We start from the raw sequence: 20,329 nt of genomic DNA, 5'->3' as shown, positions 1-20,329 counted from the left end.
TTTGTTGGAAAGAAAAATCTTATTACATGCGAAGAGAGTCAAAAAGAAAGAGCTTGATGGCGTTTGTTTGCGCAAAATTTTCTTTGAGATAGTAGGTAAAAAATAAATTCGAATTTTTAAATGAGTATTTCTGAGTATTTACAGCTCTTCGAAATGAGATGAGGAGATGCTAATTTTTGTACTTGCCCGAACCACCATTAATTCATACCACTACTATTTCCTCCCACACCATAAATGAACACCTCGTTTTAAAATTATAAACACACCAATAGGTTGGGTTCAAATGGTTGCCCAAAGAGAGGGCTCACTTGGACGAAAATCGAAAATTCGTCCTCTTTGATACCATAGTAAAGGAGATAAGAAGGCTGGGAAGAAAGTGGTGGACGGGGGCTGTGTATTTGTTGAAGACAACCGCATGATGACTGATTTACGCTTCGTACTTCTGCTGAAATTCATTAAGTTTTAATATCAATGCCTCCTATATCAGCAGACGTGACAATGAGGTGAGAGACAAGATGTTTAAATCTTAGTTAAGGGGAAAGTGCTGCGATGATTTCACTTCATCGTCCATGCAACTAACAGACAAAATAGGACTCGAAGAAAAGCCGACTTTCACAGCCTGTGTATTACGAAATTCGAGAGCTGAGATTTCGCTAACCTCAAGAGATCCCTCGAGCGCCTCCGATTCACTCGTGACCAGAAAGATTTTGCGACCCTACAAGTTTGTATACTTTCCGAGTTCTCGCTGAATTTATGAGAAGCCCACCTCTCCAGGAGTAAACAGCAGGTACACAATGAGATCCCAATCCTCGTTTCGCGGGGGTAACTACCGCACAGGTCCCCTATCTAGTCAGCTCATTCATCTCGCAGTCGTCGCATCATCTGCGATGTCGCTATGAACAGATGCAATCGAAAGTGAAGTCAGGCACTCCGCAACAAGTTTCGGGTGTACCATCGTCGAGCCCAGCGCCCCGATTGCCACTTGGCTATTGGCTGTTAACCTCCGTGACAGTTATCACACAAGTGAGCAGCCAATCAGCTGCTTCTTTAGTAGCCGCTACCTCTGTTGAGTATACGACAAGCGCCCCGGAGAAACACATCAATATTTTATAAAAAATTAGCTCATACTACAACAAAAACCATATAACGCAAAGTTCCAAACTTTGCACTAAATTTTTCAAAATTCTTAAAGATTTCATCAAACCCATCAACTTTTTAATCATAATTTGTTAAACTGCCATAACTCGCGCTTTTAAAACTCGAATTTTCAATAAGTCGAACTAAGTCGAGTGGCAATAGCTTTTAGAGAGAAATATAGACTCAATTTTAGTTCCACAATAAGAACTTCTCCACCCCGAATTTCTCTATAACTCGGATAAGAATTTCGGCATATACTTCGAATTATTTGGGGGAAATCGCGAGGTACTTATGCATTTGTAAAGCGAATGTTTTTTTTATCTCTTTGACGTTTCTTCTTTGTGCAACGTTTGCTAATCAGTTTTAATAGCAGGTTTTCCAACAGATGACGACATTATTAAGCACCGTAGCAATGGATTCGGATTTGAGCGGAATGGAATGTGATGATGAGGGTTCAGTGAAGGAAATTATTTCTATTTGCAAACAAATGACACTTCAACTGACGGTCCCCATAAGGCAAGAAACAAATTACCATTTTTTTTAATGAAAGCTCCGAAAGGAAATTAGGATGTCAGTCACTAATTTCAGAGTATTTTAATTTTCTGATTTTACTTATGTTTGCAGTTTGTTAAAAAAAAAACATAATACAATTCTGAAACTCGAAGTCTCCATACGTCGAACACTTTCAATGGTGATTCGAGCTATAAAAGTTTGACTGTATATATGTAAATATGTATATATAAAAATTTCTTACATCCTTTATTGGGCGTTTGACCGAGCTCCTCTCCCTATTTGTGATGTATGCGTCTCATTTTCGTTCCACAAATGGAGGGATCTACAGTTTTAATCCGTCTCCGAACGGCAAAAGTTTTTTATGAGGAGCTCTTTCATGGCAGAAATACACTCGCAGGTTAGCCATTGTCTGCCGAAGGGCGACCGCAGTGTTTTTCTATAAGTTACTGTTTCTTGCACAGCGACTCGCACCTGTATACTTCCGAATGGTAGTCACGCACCAAGTCATTCGGCTACCTTGCCCGCTTAATCTTTGATAATTTTTTTTTCGCTTAGGTCTAACGCTTTTTCCTTCATAGGTAGTGCATATTAGAACCTTTTTTATAAGGAATAAAAAGCCTAGCTTTTTGTACAGTTGAGACTTTGCCTTATATAGTTTTTGTTGTTTATAGTTTTACAGTGGGGTGTATATGAAGGGGGTAGTATGAAGTTTGTAGAATTTGAAGGAGAAGTCTTTGAGCTATATCCGAGTATATGAAGTGTGGTTATTAAATGTGGCTTTAAATTCTAATTTTCGTTCACTGGTGATTTTACTTCAGGAAACAGATAGTCTCATATGGAATTTCGCAATAATTTTTCTTTGTTACACTTAATATTTTCTAGGCGTAACGAAGAAAAAGCGAACCGAATTGTTTCCCGAAGCGAGAGGTACAGAAGTCGAAACAACTGGAGCCGTCTGTCGCTCGGCGTAAGCGTTCAAGAATATAGAGGGTCACCAGGTAAAAACAAATAGGAATAAAAGAACCAGGTAAGATATCGAGTTGGTACTGAGACCACATTCGTGCCATTGTGAATCGATTAGCACTTCATTCTTGTGGCTGCCTCGGCATTGTAGGCAGTGCATTTAGCAGTTGGTCCCACTTTTGATGACTCGGACTTCTATGAGTGACATTATTCTGGCATTAGCATCGTGATTGTTGACCTCGAGCTCATTCAAGGTGGTTGGCTTATTAGCGTAGACTAAGGACTTGACGTTCGAGCTCCTCTATTTGATTATTGCGGAGTGTGGCATACACGGTGCTGCATACTCTCCTCCCCCTACATCGAGGCTACTTCTACAGAATTCGTTTCAAGGGAAACCGATTCTGGCGGAGAGTAGGCCAATCGAATATTGTCTAGCCAGGATGGCGGTTGCTAGGCGAGTGATATTTTTACTGAGGGATAGTAGATATTTTGTGCATTGAGCACTTTTGGTCAATTGAGGTTGACGAGCGACTTGACACTTGGCGTCAGTGTTACACAAGATATCACCTATCTTGTTAAAAGATGTACGACATTCACTTTTGAAATTAACAATTTTTTTTATAAGGAGTTAATAGTCCATCAGTTCACCTTGAGAGACTTTTTCATGGCAGAAATACCTTTGGTGATTTGCCATGGCCAGCAAATTGACGACCGTTTTTAGAATACACTTTGCCTGCCTCCGAATGTTGCCCAAGCAGTAAACCACTCGGCTGCGGAGGTCATGACATACTCGGGTGTTCCAAATAGATAATGCATCCTACATATATATTTTTACATACATATGCCCATATTTTTTTCTCTTCTATTTTTAGAGTTCGCGAAAACAGCTGAAATATTATTATTGAGTGGGAAAAGCGCGAAATATCTATTTAAGATAATTGCTTCGGAAATAAATTATTTATGGCAATTTTAGATTGTTTAAAAATTATAGGTTTTTGAAATGCTTTCCAGATCTCTTGATTTCAGTTGAAAATTGCCGATAGCATAGAAAGGGGGCGAGCCTACGCACACACATACATGCAAGTACATGCATGCATTGGGTTAATAGCTGCAATAAATGCTTTTATGGCTTACAAATTTGCTTAACTTTGGTAAGGAATTTTAAGGTTACCAGAAAAAAAATTAAGTGCAATTAGAAAGATTATGTTTAAAAAATATATAAATGGTTTGTGCTAGTTTGAAAAGATTTTGCATCTAGATTTAATTACTTAACCTAAATTTCACTTAGCAGTGGAAGAAACTCACCTTCCGAAACGAACTTCCCATTCTCAACATTTTCTGTTCAATTTGTATTTAATTCCATGTCTATAAAAACCGATTTCTTTGCTCATCTCATATTGGTATACTTGACAGGTCACGGACAAAAGGAATACTCATTAATTTTTGATTTACACTACTGTTTACTGTTGCTAATTTTTTATGAATCTCTTGTACTGCACTTGGGCCACGAAACGAATACCACCCAACAGCCATTATAGGCTTTCTGCGATTTTTTCTGTTTGATCGGATCAAAAAACTAGTAGGCGAACGCGTTTAAGGAGCTGAAAAAAAAGTAATAGAAAAATCGAAGACGGCTCTCATGGCTATACCGAAAATAGAGTTCCAGAAATGAAAATAGAGTACCAGAGTTGCTGCAGTTGATGGGGAGTACTTTGAGAGCAATAATATCACTTGCGAGGAATAAACATGTATTTTAAATTTTCTGAATATATTCCGGGAGCTTTTTGGCCAAAGTGGTATTGTATGCGTGAAGGGGTTTCTGTGAAAAAAGTCTGTACGAGGTTTTTGATACACGCCTAGTATCGACACTAATGAAAAACGAGAACGTACGAGAACTAATAAATTAAGTCTATAGGTAATACGACATTTTTAGAAATTTCCAACACTTTTGATGCATTATCAAACTACATAAAAGTCTGGGTTTTTGATGAAAGAAAAATAGTATCTAAATAAGAAACGAGGTCCTAAATTCGGGCCGGTTCGAACTTTTTATACCTTTTAGTAAAATTCAATTTGAGCTGGGTGTTATTTTTGGAGTCAAATGAAATCATAGTGAATGAGTTTACCTAACAAAAATGGGCGCGGTACAGCTCATTATCAAAAATTTTACTTCCGTCGTAAGTGTTTTTTTGGGTTCACCAATTGTTCCGATTGTGAGTATTTTTGCGCAAAAATAGGGGTTATGTTTCGTTTTTCCCCAAAGTAATATTAATTTTAGCTAGAGTTTTTGCCCGCGCTCATAGATGGGCATACTTTCGTTGTTAAATCGACTCCTTCCATCATTCTGCGCTTTTTGGTTTGTATGTGTTTGTATCTACGAGGTGTGTTCAAAAAGTATCGCGAATTTTGTGATTTTTCAAAAATTATTTATTTATTCATTAATATCTATTTTGTCCCCTTCAAAGTAATCCCCATGAGATACTATGCACTTGTGGCAACGTTTTCTCCAATCTTCGAAAAATCATTTTTTATTGTCTTGCTCAGCTCCTCCTTCGATGCCGTCTCTATCTCGTCAATCGTGGCGTAGCGTTCTCCTTTCATGGGCCTCTTCAGTTTCGGGAACAAGAAAAAGTCACAGGGGGACAGATCTGGGGGAAATAAGGTGGCTGTGGTATCATTAGTGTGTTGTTTATGGCTAAAAAGTCGCGCACAAGCAACGATGCGTGAGCAGGGGCGTTTTCGTGATGCAAGAGCCAGTTTTTATTCTTCCACAAACCCGGGCGTTTCTAGCGGATTGCTTCGCACAAATTGTGCATAACTTGCAGGTAATATTCCTTATTGACCATTTTACCTTGTGGCAAGAACTCGTGATGCACAACGCCTCTGCAATCGAAGAAAACGGTGAGCAAAACTTTTACATTCGACCGAACTTGGCGCGCTTTTTTCGACCTTGGCTGGTGTGCAGCTTCCATTGAGATGATTGAGCTTTGGTTTCTACGTCATAACCATAAACACACGATTCATCACCAGTTATGACCCTCTGGAGCAAATGTGGGACGTTGCGGACAGAGTCCAACATCTCATTTGCAATGTTCATGCGATGCTGCTCTTGGTCTAAATTGAGCAGTTTTGGTACGAATTTTGCGGCGACCCGTCTCATGCCCAAATCATTGAAAAAAATCGAATGGCACGAGCCAATCGATATGTCTAGATTCTCAGCAACTTCTTCAACGGTGATTCGACGATTGGCCAATACCATTTTCTTCACTTCATCAATTTTTTCGTCTGCTGTTGAAGTGCTCGGGCGTCCGGCACGCTTTTCGTCGTTACCATCTTCTCGGCCTTCTCAGAACATTTTGTACCTCCGATAAACGATGCTTTGGTCCAAAGTAGCTTCTCCGTATGACACAGTCAACATTCGGAATGCATCCGCGCAATTAATTTCGTTTTTCACACAAAATTTGATACAGGTTCTTTGATCCATCTTTTTGAATAGGTAAAAATCGAAGACGAGACGAAACACGGGCAAGCAAAGCAGCTGCCAACAATTAGCTGAACATTTAAAATGGCCGAACTCGTCGGCACGAGTGAGAGACACGAGTACCAACATATCGCCACAAAAAATCGAAATTCGAATATACGTAACTTGCGAAAATTCAAAATTCGCGATACTTTTTGAACACACCTCGTATATCGTTCCATTTATGATATTGCCATTTTTATTATTATTAAGCTACTGCGCACTGCGACCAAAAGAGATCTATTGCACAATGTTTGCTGAGGTACCCTATATCAAGGGGTTACATACGTCCAGAGTTTTCAAGTGTCAGATTATTATTCTTTATTGTTTTAGGTGTATTTCTGTGGAAGTCGATTGTAAAAATTCCCCATAGATACAAATTTATGGTAGAAAATGTAACTGTCCGACGAGAGTTTGATGCGCACAGGTGGCTGTTCTTCGTTTCAGGCAGCTGGCCGTAACGAAATGCACCTGAAAGTTTAAACTCGTTTTTCTCAAAACTACTTTTTCCGGCACGGTCTGCATGAAAACTGATACTGTTTTTAATATATTTTGATGCGGTTTTTTTTTTTTTTTGAAATATGCGAAAGTGTTTTCTTCAGAGTCTGTCGAGCCTCATTTTTGATATTTTGATTAAAAAATTTTATAAACATAATTAAAGTGTGACATTTATGATCTAAAACGCATACCTACTTTTTTTAAAATGAAGTAAGTTGCAAAATTTTTCGAAATTAGAAAATCGGGCTCGACAGAATAACTACAACTTTACTAAATAAGACTTTTTTTTACTTTTCACAGATCCATCAACATTTCGAGGAGAAATGATGCAGACCGTGGAACAACTCTTTTTCATTGTACTTTGGGTCACGTGATTTTTCATATACTAATTTTTGTAAAGAAAAATTAAGATACTTTTTTTTATTATTATATTAAGTACTAATAAACAATGTATACAACTTTTTTATATTTATTTTATTGTTATCCCTTCTAAAACCAGTTTTCTTTTTAGCGCGTTTTTGGCGCTACTGACGTATGTAACCTCTTAAAAAAATATTCTATTATTTATGTGGAGACACGGCAGGAATGCCAAGTTTGTTGTTTCCGTTTTCTACTTCCGTTTTCTACTACGGCAGATGATGGCTGCAGAGAGACCAATTTTGTTTAAGTGGTATCTCAGGCTACAGTGACTTGTCAAGTAACCAGTTAGAAATTTTAAATCTACTTTGTTGAGTGAAAGTAGCTTATCAGAAATTCCTCTGTCCGGCGTTAGGAGTTGAGAAGTTCATTGATGCGGCTCTTTGTAAGTACATGGAAAGGCTCAGGTCCTTTATGCTACTATGTACATATGACCGTTATGTGTAAACATTTATAGTCCCTTTGTAGCAAGTGCGGGTGGATATAGAAACAACCTAAAACATAGTTTGGATTACTGAAATTTGATTTCTAAGAATTACAATTTCATTTAATGTAAATATTTCTACATAAATCATACCTTTATTTATAATTTTCCCCATACTCTGGCTACCTTCATCGAATCTCTTTGATCAAAACATTTAAGCCCTTTAAATGCCACTGACACTGAAATACCCGCCTATTCTTTCGCATATAGGCATACACATATCTACACATAAATATATCGGTAAAACGTAAATCATAGTGTGCATACAACTGTTGATAAGTTCGGACACATTCGCTACACACAAATGTATGCACTTGTTTAAATATGGGACCGCCCTTATTTGCCTGTTGTTTTTTTATAAAACGAAAACACAAATTACTGTGACAGATTTCGAGTGTTAAGTATTTAATATTAGCCACTCAATTGGCTGATATGCACTCGCAGTTCTACACTCACAACACCTGCACGTTTCAGGAGTTTATATATAAATTTTATAATCAGAACTATTTGAAAATATACAAATTGTTTAGTGTTTAATTTTGTATAAAATTTACAATGCTAAGTCGTAATAAGTTGCGTGAAATTTTAATGAAACAGCATAAAGTTTTTCGAAAAAGCAATATAAAACCGTCTAAGAAATCAAATGGAAGAGGTAAAAGTACCAATTTGAAAACTCAAAATGAGAAAGTCATAGTTGAGAATATAGAGAGCAACGATACAAATGCAATGGAATTATTCGGACGACGTACGCCAGTCGAATATTTCACTTTAATAGAGAAGGATTTGCATTATATTAAACCGAACGAGCATACGGACTATAGCAAACTGGATATTTTTCATCGTGCTGTTAGTCCAAGTGAGTATAATCCACGTGCAAGTAATGGATTCAGACAAAAAAACAAAAAAAAAAAACAAAAATATATATATATATATAATAAGAATCGGTTCGGCCGCCTAACTGATTTAGACTAGATTCTTTAAGAGAAAACAGCAACTGAAGGTACATCTGAATGTGTCAAGAGTAGTAAGCTTCTTTTCCCAGTACTGCTTCAGAAAATTTCGAAATCTTCGTAAAATTCATACAATTAAGAGTTCAACTTCTTATGCTGGCATTTGCCTTCACCTACGCACAACTATCATTAACCTGGTGTTCGTCGCTACTGGGTAAAAATTACCACAGAAGTAATAAAACCACTTCTAACTTTTTTTCTACAAAATATCGTGACCTGCCGCTAACTTTTTTTCTACAAAATATCGTGTACCTTTCTGCGTAGAAACAATAAAAAATAGTTTAAAAAAACTAAAACACACGCGTTTGTTGCCAATCGAACTAAAAAGTAGAAAATAAATTTTAATGACAAAGGGACCTATAATGAAGTAATAGCAAATCGAACGATCAGTCATCCTCAACTACCTCAGAACAGAATTATAACAAAAATTAAGATACAAATAGAGTAACTCAAATTAGAGTTAAACGCGTGGGATGCTTGATATAGTAAATATTACAATCATTCTATTGGCAACTATCTATGTACAGAGGGTTATGAAAGTGAAGCAAAATGCATGCAAAATGTGGGATGCTTGATATAGTAAATATTACAATCATTCTATTGGCAACTATCTATGTACAGAGGGTTATGAAAGTGAAGCAAAATGCATCCCACGCTTTTAACTCTAATTTGAATTACTCTATTTGTATCTTAATTTTTGTTATAATTCTGTTCTGAGGTAGTTGAGGATGACTGATCGTTCGATTTGCTATTACTTCATTATAGGTCCCTTTGTCATTAAAATTTATTTTCTACTTTTTAGTTCGATTAGCAATAAAAGCGTGTTTTTTAGTTTTTTTAAACTATTTTTTATTTTCTACTTTTTAGTTCGATTAGCAAAAAAGCGTGTTTTTTAGTTTCGTTAAACTATTTCTTTTTATTATGAATGAAAATTATTGTTATCATTGCAGTCAGTGAATAAATGATTCGATATATTCGTGTTATATTTAATTCCTTTCTTATCGACTGTGAGTCTAATGCTATGCAGTTATCGGCCCTGATAAAGAAGTAATTGGAATGAAGAACTTATTTCGTGGAGGGAGCCTGAGAAACTGATTTACAAAAATAAATAGAGATTTTTCATTTTACAACCAAATTCACCTTACTTTTTGCCCACAGTAGAAAAAAGAAAATATTAATCCTGGCAATCCTAATAGGGATAATGGAAAACTTTTATCAAATTATTGCATTGCCATCGGTCCTTGATAGGTGTGCAAAATTTCAAGTCGAACAGATTTTTAGAAGCCAGTGAAAATTAAGCTCAAAGATTCCGTTACATACATACATACACACATACATACATACATACATACATACAACCCGACCTAATAAAAGTGTGTTAAAAAGACGCTCCCTACGTAAAGTAAATATTTAATTAATAATACATACATCTGTATAAAGAATTTTCCAAATAGAGGGGTTATTTTGATATTCAACGAAAAATGCTACTTTTTAATATAAATATAATAATAGCGGAAAATAACACCAGGCAAGTGGCCACTACGACCACGCTTATAGGACAATATCCTTTCATGAAATTTTCCATAACCAAATTGCAAAGTGGCCGCCCAATGTCCTCGATAGCCTCACGAATTCCATCTTTGCGGTCTTGAATCGACCCTTGGCTGTTGGCGTAGACCTTCTCTTTCACGTGGCCTCAAAGAAAAAAGTCACAAGGTGTTAAATCACAAGATCTCGGTGTAAATTGTGATCACCTCTTCGAGAGATAATACGGTCCGGAAACTTTTTCCGTAAAAGATCAATGGTTTCGTTGCTTGGATGGCACGCAGCGCCATCTTGTTGAAAATAAACGTCCAGATCAATATCATCCAATTCTGGCCATGAAAAATCGTTAACCATCTCTCGATAGCGCAATCCACTCACCTGTAATACCTGTTATTGGAAAACCCTTTATTATGTGGTAATTGTTACCCGGTTGCGACCGTTTGTGTTTGTATTTAGCGGCAAACCCTGGGTTGAGTACCTAACAAAACTTTCTTTCGAACATTCTTAAGATTTCCTTTGAAAATTCTAAGTGCCAACAAATGATGTGTTTGCCAAGATACGTGCATTTTGAGGAGGTGAATTACATGCCCTTGGCGAGCGTTCCATTTTCTAAGATTATGCAGCTATCAAAAGTTCGTTCCAAGAGCAAATTCGGTCCGGGTGGCACAATCACATGAATATTTTCATGGCCGTTGACCGCGTGCCACCGAAATAGCTGCTTGCATCTGTCGAGTCTAATTTTCTTCAAGCGCGTTGTCAAAAGATGACCAGTTGAGCGACGGAAGCCTTCCTTATTGCATTTCTGTATTTTATACGTCCTCCTATCGATCTCCCTAAGGAGCAAGTAAAATAAAATTAAATGGTATACTTTAACCTTTGGAGGTGAGATTTTCTCGCCAGAAATTAGCCGCAACGCAAAACGTGAAACGTAAAAAATTGATTTAGTTGATGCTTAGCCCATTCAGGGAAGGCACGACGCTAACGATGATCAAATTGCTTCTGCATCAAACGAATTTTATACGGGATCTTTACTTGAAGTTTTCCAGTGAGCTGACAGAGATCTATCCAGTGAAAAACACTGCATTGGCCTTTAAAGTGGTACAATTTTGTTCGAATTGAAATAAAGATACTCATAGAGTGAGCATAGAATTTTAGAAAAAGATTTCTTTGATTTGCAATCATTCTTCATGAGTAAGGTTTTGCATGGAAATGCTTGTCGTAGATCAAGACCGGCTATGGTGGTGGAGAAGGGGCGCTAGGCCTAAATAAGCCAAGTACATATATGTATCGGTTGTTTTTTGAGAGCTTGAGAACTTAGAATGACCCGACTAGAAATTTTGGTAAAGCGGTGATTAGGCGCAAATAAGGCAGACCGCATTCCAAATTTGCGCCTCATAAGGCAGCCAAACTAGGTCCAAGTCCCGAAAGGTATCGCCACAAATCTGCCTCATTAGGCGCAGGTTCGAAAAACCGAACTTCGGTAATACTCCGGATGCCCTTCTACAAATCAGTTAGGGATTCCAATTTTTGCCTAAGTGAGACACTGCCACAGATTTTCGTGACCACAACCAAATTTGGTATTGTTCTGGCATGCCAATCTTTGCCTTGCCTAACGTGGGCCTGGTAAGGTAATAGTGAGGCGTGCCTCAGTAAGGCCTGCCTAATTCGGGCCTAACTGATTCTTCGGCATGCCTCACTGTAATTCAAGTCGGGATATTTCAAACAGAAATATTGTTGGAATCCATTTTATTAGAATCTAGTAGATAATTTAATAGTATTTTTTTTTTAATATGATACCCAGCATATGTTCGCCGCGACAGTGAGTTGCATGACCCATTCGATCAGTTCAATTTTGTCTAGTTCTTCTAATAAATCTGGCCGTATAGCTTCAATGGTGGCTTGAATATTGCAATAAATCGATTTTTAAGCGCGCTGTGTCACAAGTTGTGCCGCATTGTTGTACTCAAATGTTGTCGAAGTTGAGCTGAAACAAAAATTTAGTCAGTTTGGCGTTCGTTTCAAAGGGAAAGTTAGGGCGAAATTTGGAATAGCGAATGGAGTACGTCAAAGCTGTGTTTTGTCAACTTCGCTCTTCATATTAGTGCTAGACTCCCTTATATGATCGCGAAGCCCCGGATGGAATTCAATGGAACTTCTTTCAAAAAGTGTGCGACCTAGACTATACATATGATATTTGTTTCGTGTCTCACTCACTGCATGGCACTAAGAAGAAAATGCGCGGTTGTTGGGCTTAAAAGTGAACATGAAAACACCGATGACGGAACCTTTAGCCATTCGAATGAATGACCACATTGAGTCAATCGTTGGTGTTGAGCAGTTCACCTATCTGGGCAGTGTGATAGCGAAGGACGGAGGAGCAGTCGCAGATGCGCGCTTGTGCAAAGCGCGTATAGCTTTCTTCAAAAGTATTTGCGACCCCAATGTGCTATTCTGGTAGACTGAAGTCAAAGTCTGCAATAAAAACATCAAACCTGTTCTCCTGTATGGAAAGTGACATGTTTTGCAATAAACTACAAGCTTTCGTAAACAAATGCCTCTAAAAATTCTGATGGATTTTCTGGGCGGTTATTATCACAAACGAGAACTCTCAAGCTCTCACAAATAACATATCCACTAATCTGGAAATTAAAAAGAGAAAATGGAGCTGGAAAGAGGTCGTGGTAAACAAAGTATGACGTGGGCGAGCACGGTATGTACTAAAAGCGAGCAATTCGATTCCTGGAGACAAATTAGGAACTATCCATCAGATAGAAGCCGTTGGAAGAGACTAGTTGCCGCCCTATTCTCTAACTAAGAACGGCGCTTCTTCTAATTTTATGTATGCATTTTTGAATTCTTACTGTTTGTATAATTTTAAGATGTTCAAAAGGATAAATATATTATAAATAGTGCTATACTCACCATTCACCGTTACGGCAGCTCTTTCCTGACTTCGAAAGAAATAAGGCGCGATGATGCTGAACATCGAAAACAGATTTATTTTCTTCAAAGTAAATTTCCACAATTTGGAAGCGTTGTTCTGGTGTTAAACGTCACCATGAATGTCTTGCCAAATCTTTCTGAACAGAAATGCCAATACAGTTCCCATGCCCAGTTGTCAAATAGTTATCGAGCTAGAAAAATAACACCTGAAATAAGTACATATGTGATTCCTTGTTCCTGCAGATATACTAAAGGGTGATAAAACTGGAGGTACTTTTTCCAATAGGGGGTTTTTTGACAGATCTCGCGTGGCACTGTCAAACTAAATACATACATTTTTTTGGTATTCATTGACGTTTTACCATGGAAAGACTTACACCTCCATAACGTTTACAAATCGTAGAATTATAGTATTACGAAAATCAGCGCTCTGTAGAAAGTGTTCAGTCCGCGCTCAGGCCAACTTATGGCGATTAGCGCTGAAGCCCATTTGGCTTAATGGCTACGTCAAAAAGCAAAATTTCCGTATTTGGGCTGAAGAGCAACTCGAAGCCATTCAATCCATTTAGAACAACTGTTTGGTGCGGTCTATAGGCGGGAAGAATCATCGATCCATATTTTTTCAATGACGAAACTGGCTCCAATGTAACATTGAATGGCGAACGCTAACTCACCATGATAAAGGACTTTTTGTTGCCGGAAATTGAAGTTCGTGATCTCCGCAATATTTGATTCCAACAAGGCGGCGGACCGCGCTAATTGCCATACAGCCCATGAAACAATGGATTTACTGCGTCGTTGTTTCGGTGAGCAATGTATCTCTCGTCTCAGACCCGTGGATTGGCCACCAAGATCGTTTGAAATCATTCCTTTGGACTTTTACTAGAGGGTATGTAAAGTTTAAATACTTTGTGGATGAACCAGCTTCGATTGAGGCATTGGAAGCTAACATTACTGAAGTTTTTCACGAGATGCTCACCGAAGTCCTCCAGTGAGTCATTCAAAATTCGTGTTAACGGATGGCCGAATTACGGAGTAGTTGCGGCCAACATTTGAAAGGGGTCATCTTTAAAAAATAAATGTCATGAATAGTTCTACACAAAAGTAATAACAATTCCCCAATTAATTTGAATTTTCGTTGTTTTATTTCAATTTAAAATCCGATACGTCTAAATAAATTACCCTCTACTTTCAAGAGCTTAGTATTTTGTGATTAAAGTATATGAATGTTTGTACAACGAATAATTATCTAAAATAAGTCAGTTCTCAAAATAAATTTTCTTGAGTTTCTAACAGCAATTCGAACCAATTGGTTGTTAGAAAATTTAAATCTTAGTGAAATTTGTGTCAATGAAAATGTTGTTCAATAGGTATTTAATATGAGATCTCCAATCAACTGAAGGATCGTTTATACGAAAAAATTTAAACATATGGATTTACAGTGTACACACTTACACATATTTACAGTGTTTGGCACTCGAAGTGTAACCATAAATTTAGTTTTGAAAATTACTTTTATTCAATTCAAAGTAAAAAATGTGTGAAAATAATACAAAATTAAGAATCAATTTACTTTTGATCGATATAACCACATTTTGCCTTGATCACCTTGGCCTTGAGACGGCCCAGAAACGAATCGCAAGCTGCCCGAATGTGACTTGAAGCTATTTTTGCCCACTCGCGGACAATGGCTTTTTCCAGCGACTCGAGACTGGTGAAACTTTTACTTCGGAACTTACTCTCCAAAATGGTCCAAAGAGAATAATCCATCGGATTCGTGTCTGGTGAATTTGAGAGCCATTATGTGGACGTTATGAAGTTCAGAACGTTGTTTTTTAACCATTCTTAGTTCACTCGAGCTTTGTTCAGTTCTTTCGCCATTTGATTGGCACTTCGTCGGGGATTTCGCTCAAGTCGCGTCTTAACTTTTAGGACCATTTCATGTTTCGTTGTAGTCTTTTGACGACCACCTCCACGACGTTTCGCGATGCTACTGATTGTAACGAGTAATGGCGCGATAAGCAAAAGTTTTATTTATTTTAAGGTCCTCGAGCTCACGAACAATCGCTAGTTGTGATTTTACAGCCAAATAAAGGGTGGTTAAGTTTTAAAGGCCGGTGTTGATTTTGAATTAAATACAATTTTTTTAGGAAATTATTGCCATTTCTCTTTATTATGATAATATTGGTATAGCTCAATTACGCATGGAACAAAACATCGGCCAATTGGCAGCCGCGGCCTCGGCGGCACACCTCCATCCGATGGTCCAAATTTTCGATGACGTTAATGTGACGAATTATCTCATCCTTTAGCTCTTGAATTGTTGCTGGCTTATCGACGTACATCGATTCTTTCAAATAACCCCAAAAAAAAAAAAGAAGTCCAACGGTGTCAAATCTCATGATCTTGGCGGCCAATTCACATCGCCGCGACGAGAGATTATTCGGCCATCAAATTTTTCGCGCAAAAGAGCCATTGTTTCGTTAGCTGTGTGAAAAGTGGCACCGTCCTGTTGTCCACATCCATATCGGCCAATTCGGGCCATAAAAAGTTCGTTGTCAAATGCGGCAATTCTGCTTATTGACGAATTCACTGAGGTGAAAATGTGCCTCATCACTGAAGATGATTTTCTTCACGAAGTGCGCGATATGCATTTTGATTTGAACGCCCGTTTTCATAATAAGCCTGAATAACTTTAACGCGTTGCTCGATTATGTATCTTTCCATGGTTTAAATTGAGTTAGTCTGAAATTGAAAAATGACACACATCGGCATTCATTTTCAACATCGGCATCACATTCAACATCGGCCCTTGAAATTTAACCACCCTTTATAATGCAATCACATTTTAACGTTTGAAATCCATTTCTTCTTTCGCGTTCACTCTCGGCAAAATGCTTCCGCGCGCTTATAAGCAATACTCTGGCCTGCCATTTAGCCAACTAACCGACAGCTGATGCCCGTGCCTCGCCATCGCTGCGCGAGCGGTTTGGACACTTCGAGTGTATAACCTGTATATGTGAAACAGCTCCTTAGGTTTTCGTCTCTGTACATATAAAAATATTTATTAGTGGTCTCATAGCTCTAAGTAAATAAATCTTTAAGTAAATTCTATATATTAAATAAATAAAATCAAATATCTCTATAGTTATCGTTATAGGCCAATGCTTTGCGCTACTGCCAGTTCTCGGCGTGAGGCATGCAAATCCGCGTCAAGTGCGTTTTTCATTCCGATCCTTCCAGGTGTTGATCACTCTGATATTTTTGGTAGCCAGCTCTACATTTAATTTTGCGACAATAAAACATTTAGCAAAAATTGGAATAGACGCAAAAAATTTGGGTAAGTTTCTATTTTATTTACTAATTTAATATGAAACGTAAAATATTTCTTGTTTACACTTTCTAAAATATGCAGTCTTTGCTTTTTATATTACATTTCATTAGTTGGCATCATGTTTTTTACATTCGTCCAATCGTCAACAGTACTCTTCTTCTCGCTGGCATATCGATGGCCACGTCTTATTCGCCTTTGGACACGCACTGAAATGATTTTCATACGAAAACCATACGAAATACCCAAATGTAATTTATCGACTCGAGTGCGCCGCGCTGCCATCGCAATAATTTCAATATCAGCAGGTTTGCTACTTACATTCGATTTAATAATAAAATGTTTATAAACGTATGTATGTACACCCACGTTGTAGTTGAGCATTCAATGTATCTGATCTCATCGGGAATCTCACAATATCGCAAGGCACATATTTGTGCCGCTGCTCAAAACACCACGATTCACTTCACCTTCCAAGAGTTCACCTACAGGAATTATGACTACGTATATGAGTTGCTGCCAAATACCAGATTTGTTGGTGGCCTCATTTTGGTAAGTGGTCTCAACTTAATTATGGATTTTGATGTCTACAGTAGATTTTAATTATTTAATCGTAACTTTTATGAATCTAACAAATTTTCTGTATAACTAAAGTGGGACCATAAATGCCAAATCTCAGTATTTCTTTAAAAGTTAACTGTATCCAATTCATAGGAAGGATAATATTGTTATTTGCCCTTCGATTTTATGATTCGATAGATATTCTATTAAATAGAGGATATGAGAGAATAAAGGCCATTTTCTTTGAACTAATTATACCATTTCAGCAGATTTAGGTTTGGAAGACGTACTATTACACAGGGACTTTGACCTAGCGCAATAAGGCGTTAGCTTGGTGCTAACTGAAGAAAACTTAAATACGTTAGTGGCGTTAACTCTTCTTCACTTAATTCTTCCAACGTAGAGGATGCCTTTTTCTTTCTTTCATACTGCTCGTAGTTCCATCGAATTTGGTATTCGCCATGACTTATACGCAAAGGCTCATAAATCTTCCTTTGAGCCTTTCTACCGAACACGCCAAGAGCAACAAGAATGGAAATTGTTATCGCCCGCGTGTTATGTGCAATAGGACGGGTGTGAAAGATACTGGTTTTCATAACGCCATTTTTCACATAATCGACATAATCTGCTTGCAACATTTTGCTGTGGATTGAAATCGAAATTACCCAAAATTGCAGCTGTTTTCACTAGAATGACACTCTTCGTAAAAAAAATGTCATAATGAAAACTGAGCATTACGAAATATGATTTGTGTTCGTTAAAATATTACTTTAGTGTAGAACTCTGTATTCAGTCCAAAGAAGCTCTGGTTGGTTTCTCTCTCGGATTGTAAGATTCCCGATTAAATGAATTCTTTTGAGCTTTACTTTCTTTAAATTGGAACAAAAGCTAAACGTAGAAGTTGAAGAGGGTGAGATGAACAGTCTTCTGTCATAACACAAGCAGTTAGTGCACCTCTGTAGTCAATGTGCTTGTCGACAGTTTAATTCCACAATAAGAGGGTTCTTCCCTACCGAGGAGGGATTCCCCTAACGATCGACTGAGCTGAAGTCCAGCGGGGTTTCTGTGCAGCTATATATACCTATACTATCGAGGGCTCCTAATTGATGCTAGCTGGAAAGGTAATGAAAATACTATTGGTGTGATTTGTTGAACTTGACCAAAATCACATTTGTAGTTCGTTATGTTGGCAATTAAAAAAGGGAAAGAGTAGGTACTACTTCTCAGATCTATCAGTTCGGTTGGTATTTAGGACTTATGTCTTACGTCCAGCTACCGGATTTTACTTTCATTGAGTAAGACTCCCAAAAAACGCTCAGAACATAAAGAATTTAGGCATTTGTAAGGCAGTTTTTATCATAATATTTTCCTTTTTATGGTACCCGAATTACTGATCACTTTTCATTAAAATCTAATTATATGTACTTTATGATAATTTTAGAATTATAGTTAGGTCATTCTAGGTTACGTTAGAATGTAGCCCACGAAAGAAGAGTGTTTACTTGGACAATGGCTAGGAAACCGTCCATTACAAGACCAAAGAAACGGGGGAAAGTAGAAGCTTGAAGAGAGATATTTGAACGATGACGATTCAGAAATGCTAATGGGAAAACTTGAGGTTCTAATGAGGGAATTCAATTTTATTTTGAATTAAAGGTGTTTAGCAAAAGCAGGCCAGCTGAGGAATAGATGCTAGATAGACGTTTATATTTAATGACTCTTCAGGCAACTACGGCGAATAGGACTTGAAGTTCTTTTTGAGTCTTATCGTACATGTAAGTCATTGAGCAGTGTTTGGTTAAGATTCCTTCTATCGAAAGTCGGATTTGGTTTGCTTGCTTGCTTGTTCGCATCCTTGCATGCTAGTGTTTCGCTCAGTGCTCGGTGAGCTGAGTCAAGACTCGCATTTACTTGAAATATATTGTAGTGACCTGGATTTCCGGATTTTAATCTTAATGGCTGAGCTCGTCGCAGAAGACTTCAACACTAACCTTAGCGCTTATCCTTGATTAGGGGAATAGTTCACAGGACGCTATTTCCCGACCGAATTGAGAAGATGTGGTGAAGAAGGAGCCGTTTGGAGCCTACGTAGAAATACACTAATCAGTTACTATCAGCTATCCCTCCACTAAACCGAACTAGTCGAGGGTTGCGACTGGTAATAGGTATCACAGTTTCTCATTCTGTACGCAGGCGAAAGATAGCTAGCTAAGGTACGACTGGGACAAGTGTTCGTTAATTTTCAATAGTACAGAATTTTATAAATACTAAAGCGTTTTAATTTTACATTGATGTGAGGTAAAGTTTCCAAAAATCCAGAAGCGTCTGTCTCGTTGGGATCGACTCCCATCTGTGCCCAGTGGGGAGGCAGTGTTTCAAGCCTGGCAGTAGGTATAAAATACAACTTTCTTAGAAGTACGCATACAACGTCCGGAAGTTGAAAAGCAACATGCTTTGAATACGATGGTAGTAGAACGCGAAGCTCTCAAGCAAATCAGCCGCAAATAGACGAACGAGACTGTATCTCCCTTGCATAAGCTGGAACAGCGTTCAAAGGCGAGGGCCCCATTCGGAACAAAGGCTTCGGAAACTCATACTTCCAACGACTTCGAAGACTGCTGCTTTAGCAAGGAAAATAGCAGGCACATTGTCCAAGCGCCAAAGATCAGATGATAAGCAGGCGTCTGAGAACAAGCGTATGAAGGTATCTTCTAGTTTAAACTCGCCGCCTGAGGTACAAGTAGCCATTATCGACCGTGGTCAGTCGGAAGGCAAAATTACAAAGGATAAATGGCTACTTGTGAAAGAGAAAATAATGAGATTTATTTTCACAGTGTTGACTTCTTCTTCATTAACAGCTTCTGCAGAAGTTATGTGCCTGTACGTCTAGCCTCTGAGCGTGTCAGCCCGTAAGACAATGCCCCTTGTAACAGAATTCCGTGTGCTAAGGTTTTGCTTATTTTGACTTAGCTGGTATGCTATGCTTTTAGCATTGGGAGTCGGCGCAATTGTCAGTGGGCAGACGGGTTCGTTCCGCCATCCTTCATTTATTTTTCTTGCCACGGACGACCCTATGTATTTATTATCAACACTTTCGGAAGTTGAAGATGTGTGATTGCTGGCAAAAAAAAAAATATAGTGGCTTTTTTATGATACAATACTATTTTCTGAAACATATTTTTTTATTGAATAGACCTCAAGACTTATTACATTCAACCATGACTTTAATAACTAGCCTTGTTTTGCTCAATAAATATGATGTTTTCCTTTACGTAGGTTGTCAATTTGGTTTCTACTTTCGTGTGGAATTATATGGATCTCTTCATAATGATGATAAGTCAAGGCATCGCATATCGTTTCGAACAAATGAAGATGCGCATAAACAGTTTGCTGGACAAGGTAAATAT

General features: G+C 37.9%; 1 protein-coding gene across 1 annotated transcript in view; it reads left to right on the top strand.

Moving 5' to 3' along the window:
• The first annotated feature begins 8,062 nt into the window (after positions 1-8,062).
• The window catches only part of LOC128861240 (uncharacterized), a 78,416-nt gene continuing 66,149 nt past the window's right edge, over positions 8,063-20,329 (top strand). The window contains exons 1-5 of the mRNA XM_054099218.1: positions 8,063-8,388; positions 16,179-16,370; positions 16,475-16,669; positions 16,738-16,913; positions 20,199-20,321. Coding sequence (XP_053955193.1) covers positions 8,088-8,388; positions 16,179-16,370; positions 16,475-16,669; positions 16,738-16,913; positions 20,199-20,321 — 987 coding nt within the window. The 5' untranslated portion in view covers positions 8,063-8,087. The remainder of the gene's footprint in view (positions 8,389-16,178; positions 16,371-16,474; positions 16,670-16,737; positions 16,914-20,198; positions 20,322-20,329) is intronic.

Source organism: Anastrepha ludens, chromosome 4, assembly GCF_028408465.1.
Source record: "Anastrepha ludens isolate Willacy chromosome 4, idAnaLude1.1, whole genome shotgun sequence".
NCBI classification, from domain to species: Eukaryota; Metazoa; Arthropoda; class Insecta; order Diptera; family Tephritidae; genus Anastrepha; species Anastrepha ludens.
The sequence above is the reverse complement of the archived record's forward strand: the minus strand, read 5'-3'. Positions and strand labels throughout refer to the sequence as shown.